The sequence below is a fragment of the Sinocyclocheilus grahami genome, unplaced genomic scaffold (assembly GCF_001515645.1).
Source record: "Sinocyclocheilus grahami isolate Dianchi unplaced genomic scaffold, SAMN03320097.WGS_v1.1 scaffold574.1, whole genome shotgun sequence".
Taxonomy (NCBI): domain Eukaryota; kingdom Metazoa; phylum Chordata; class Actinopteri; order Cypriniformes; family Cyprinidae; genus Sinocyclocheilus; species Sinocyclocheilus grahami.
Window position 1 is genome coordinate 983,761 of NW_015505753.1, and position 5,000 is coordinate 988,760.

Consider the following 5,000-nt stretch of genomic DNA (forward strand, 5'->3'; position numbering starts at 1 on the left):
AGATCCTCAGCGAGTTCTTTGTCATGAGGTGCCATGTTGAACTTCCAGTGACCAGTATGAGAGAGTGAGAGCGATAACACCAAATTTAACACACCTGCTCCCCATTCACACCTGAGACCTTGTAACACTAATGAGTCACATGACACCGGGGAGAGAAAATGGCTAATTGGGCCCAATTTGGACATTTTCACTTAGGGGTGTACTCACTTTTGTGGCCAGCGGTTGCTGTGTGTTAAGTTATTTTGAGGGGACAGCAAATTTACACTGTTATACAAGCTGTACACTCACTACTTTACATTGTAGCAAAGTGTCATTTCTTCAGTGTTGTCATATGAAAAGGTATAATAGAATATTTACAAAAATGTGAGGGGTGTACTCACTTCTGTGAGATATTGTAACTCATGATAAAAATGAATAAATGTGCTTGTGTTGAATCTATCACCTTTGCTGAGGGAAATTCATTTGAGTGCGTTTCATAATCCTACACTGCTATTTTTAAACGCACTTAAACACAAGCTTTAAGTCGCACTACTGAACATCAACCAGTTTTTGTAAATTCCAAACAAGAAGGTGAGTTGCTAGCACTCAGGGCTTATTATTTAGTGCGTCCTCCTCACCCCCGCTCTGCCAGCGCCAGGGATGGTGGACCAGAAGAAGCCCCTCCAGTCCTGGTCCTCAAAGATGTAGGGCAGGGCCCGAGAGAGCATACGAGTGCAGTTCAGCACGATCTGCTTCTCCTTCTCTGTGGGGCAGCCGGACTCGGCTCCCTGAACCAACTTCTCTACCGCCTGTGGGTATACACAGATACACTCATGACAAAACACACAGAAGACAGTATGAACATGAACATGAACACCAAGACATACACATGTAGTCTCACGGTCACCTAAAAAATATACAAATATCAGAATGTCACTTTTTGAGTTTTGAAGTTTATTTACTTCTCTGCTTATCAATACTATGACTGAATTAATCCAAAAAGTAAATGAGGAGTTAAAATTGCAAGTAAAAACATAAAAGCAAGATACAAATACTTGTAAAAATAGTAATATGCATATCAGAATAATAATATGCATACATATACTGTACATGCATATACTGTATACCCAAACATACACATACACATTCAAATAGATAAAAATAGAAATTTATGAGATATGCGCAGAAGCGCAATTTTAAATAAAGAGACCCTAAATGTACACCTTATATTTATTAAAATAAAGGTCCAATCACTAAAAAAACAATCAGAATTAATTTTTTTATTGTTTAAAAATCAAAATTCAAGAGAAAATAAGATGGCAGATATTATATTTGATTTCTAAAAAAAATCTAAACTATGATCATCATATTACCTATGAATATGAGCCACTAACATTTGACAAACACAATGTGGCACAATGTGTTCACTTTAAACAGTGATTTTAAAAAAAAGTTTTTAAAAGACATCTCTTTTGCTCAACAAAAACCTCATTTATTGAATCACTGAGAAATATTATTACAATTTAAAGTAACAGCTTATTAAACATATTTGAAAATGTAATTTATTGCTGTGATGCAAAGCTGAATTTCCAGCATCATTACTTCAGTGTCACATGCTCCTTCAGAAATCAGAAGAAACATAAATCTAAAGACACATTTCTGATTATTATCAGTGTTAAACACAATCATGCTGCTTAATATTTCAAGAGAAAATGTAAATACTTTTTTAAAGGATTCTTTGATGGACACAAACAAAGCCTTTATTTGAAACAGAAATCTTTTGCAACTTTACGTCTCTTTTGATTGCTTTAAAGCATCCTTGCCGAATAAAAGTCTAAATTATTATTATTATTTTTTAAATTAGTGACCCCAAATTTTTAAACGGCAGTGTATACTAAGCCATAAATCTATAAAACAAATGTTTTGTACGAAAAGCGTGTTATTTTTCTCTAAAACAAATGACATTCCCTTTGATTTCCTTTTGTTATTCAGACATTCAGATAAGCGTGAAACACATTCGGGGCCACTGTGAAACTAAACAGAGTATTGTTACACAATATAATCTCTTTACTCATGGTCTGATGTCTTGCTTTTATTCCTTCAGTACACAGTAAAGCAACACTGCTCTCTTTCTCTCTGTTGTAAACTCCTCTGGCAGGTTGCGCACTTGAAGACTATACGAAGATTTCTAATCATGTTTTCTTTCTGATGGGCAGTCTCAAACAGGAAGCCCAGGGACTGAGACAGGAAGGGGAAAGCGCCAGCTATTTTCCTGTCCCACCAACAACTTTAAACTCACACAGTCACTGCCTATTATTGATGAGGCACTTTCTCTAATGACTGAATGTTAGTGCTTACACGTATGTAACAGGTGTCATATTTCAGCACAGAGAGCCGCACTGAAGGATACCTTGTAACACAGTGTTGCCAGATTGGAGGGGGATTCCTCCCGGACGGCTCGGATCTCAGCGGCGGGCAGCAGGGCAAACACATCCTGCACGGTGGTAGCAGTATCAGCCCAGAACTGATCCCAGAACGCGTCATCTGTGGCTTCCACAGGCTAGGGGTGGGTGAGGAGGATAAGGTTTTAATGCATATGCGAGTCCTTTTAACACACACCAGATTGAAGCAACAGCTGGGCTGATCCAAACACTGAATTCATAAAATCGCATTAATATTTAATTACCAGTTAAAAATAACAATGCAACCACGTTAACCCTGCAGAGAACAATAATCAGTTCATATTTCCAGTTAAAAGCCTGTTTAAAAATGACAGTTTTTTTAGTGACAGTAGCATCTGTGGTGTGACATGATATTATCCTCTAAAAACTGTTTTAAACAACATTTGACTGATTTTTATATCATTATTATGCATGCAGTTTAGTGAGCTCATACTGACTGAGTGACTACAGAGAATTCTTTTTATTTTTTATACTCCATTGTATTTCTCAACGACCTCTAAACACAATTATTTATTTTTTTATTAATGCTCAATAACATAAGAACATTGTCAAGGAATTGCATACAAATACATGTAATAAAACAAAGCGAGAGTAAACAAAAATATTATACAAAAAAAAAAAGAAAACAATGAAAAACAAAAGATGAAAGACACAAGAATGCACACATTACCACTATTGAAACAATAACATACAAACATGAATTTACAGGGAAAGCTTTTAAATACATGTGTTTTCTTAAACATTTCTTCATAATATTTTATCAATCTTTTTTGTTATTTATATAACTAAGAGATTTAAGAAGTGATATTAATTCAGTTTTAAAATGGGGATAACGATGGAATATTATTTGCAAACTTTTGTTTATGAATAAAGAATTTGCCATATAGAATAAAGAAGTTAACAATATACTGTAGGGGTCTATTTTTTATCATCAATATAATGCAAAATTATGTCTTTTAGACTGAAAGAATAAGTAACATTGGCCGAATCGAATATATAGGAGCCAAGGTCAGACCAAAATTGCTTGGATATTGGACAATTATAAAACAAATGTGCAAATGTCTCTTCTGGTTGCTTACAAAAAAGCACATGAACTGTCAATGTCCAGATATTTAGAAATATTAGAGTTTACAGGATATATTTTAAGTAAAATTTTGAAATGTATTTCTTTAGCTTTATTGGAAATACAGTATTTTCCAGGTAAAAGCCAGGCCCTTCTCCAATCTATATCTTCAACCAAAAATCTCCAATAGAACTTGTTTTCTTGAATTGAAAGATTTGGCGTACATGTCTATTGGTACATTTCTTGTCTAAACCTAAACACAATTTTTGGATGACTTGACAATTAAAAAAAGACGTCACGTCAGGAGGGGCGGGGTCTAACATACGTCGTCACTTCATTTATGATTTTTTTTATGATTTTTATGATTTTTACATATACAAAAACTTAAAAAATCAACAACAAGCAAGCAAGCAAGCAAGCAAACTAACAAAAAACATCAAATAAATGGTAGAAAATTTATTTATGAATTTATTTAGAGAGGTTTATGCTTAAAACAACGAAAATAAAATATACATCATATTAAAGATATGTTCGCGCATGCAGTTGAGCTCAACGTGAAATCATCTTGTTTTAAAGATGTTTAGCGGTTATTGCATTTTCACTCAGATTCAAAAATAAAATACACTGTGATAAATTATTACGATAGCATTACAATTCTTTAAAAAAATGAAGTTCCATGCGAATGAGCAGATATTTGCATCTGCAGATAAACACATGCCACCTGTCTTATTATGGGCGAACACAAGCGCATATGATATTCTGAATTGATCTGACTGATTATGTGTGAGATCTGAGGTCCGGGGCGCAGTCTCCATCTGGAAACACACAGGCGCTCCTAATAACAGCCTCTCGAATAACACCGAAGACACAAACCTGTGTTTTCGTGGTCAGCTGTATCACCGCCTTCCTGAAATTCAGCTTCGAGTCTGTATTCCCCATTTTTCCTGATATGATCGTTTAATGATGAGGCTCTGCTCTAATCCTCCTCTGGGATGAAGTCTTTAAAAGCTGTTTCTGGCTTTGTGTAGCACCTGCCACTCTGCACATTCTTCTGAAACAGGGTTTCTGAGGGGATGAAAAGCTATTAATTAAATAAATAATTCATTCAAGTTTCACATGCGTTTAGGAAATCATTGTGCGATAGGTAGATTAGGTATGTATCCTTATAATTCTCAAATACTTTTATATCTTACTGTACAATTGTACTATATATATTGTAACAACGTTTGTAGGTCGGGAAGGAGGAGGCGGGAACCGGCGAACATTTAAACAAACTTTAATAATAAAATAAACTCAAAACAGCGCGACAGCCCCTCGCGGACGACTGTCGCGCACAAACAAAACCAAAACACAAAATAAAATCCAGGCCTGGTCCACTCTCGTCTGACACGGTCGTCACTCCTCCCTTTTATCCTTCCGGAGCTCCTCCGTGGGACTCGAGACCGGTGAGTGGTGCAGGTGTCGCTCATTAGCAATCACTCCACCGGCCTCGCTCC

At 35.8% G+C, this 5,000-nt stretch overlaps 1 protein-coding gene across 1 annotated transcript in view; it reads right to left on the reverse strand.

Annotated features, from left to right (window-relative positions):
• The window catches only part of LOC107556617 (protein HID1), a 21,574-nt gene extending 17,088 nt beyond the window's left edge, over positions 1-4,486 (reverse strand). Inside the window, exons 1-3 of the mRNA XM_016239755.1 lie at positions 4,378-4,486; positions 2,390-2,539; positions 618-788 (exon numbers count right to left, since the gene is read on the reverse strand). Coding sequence (XP_016095241.1) covers positions 618-788; positions 2,390-2,539; positions 4,378-4,443 — 387 coding nt within the window. The 5' untranslated portion in view covers positions 4,444-4,486. The remainder of the gene's footprint in view (positions 1-617; positions 789-2,389; positions 2,540-4,377) is intronic.
• Between the last annotated feature and the right edge of the window lie 514 nt (positions 4,487-5,000).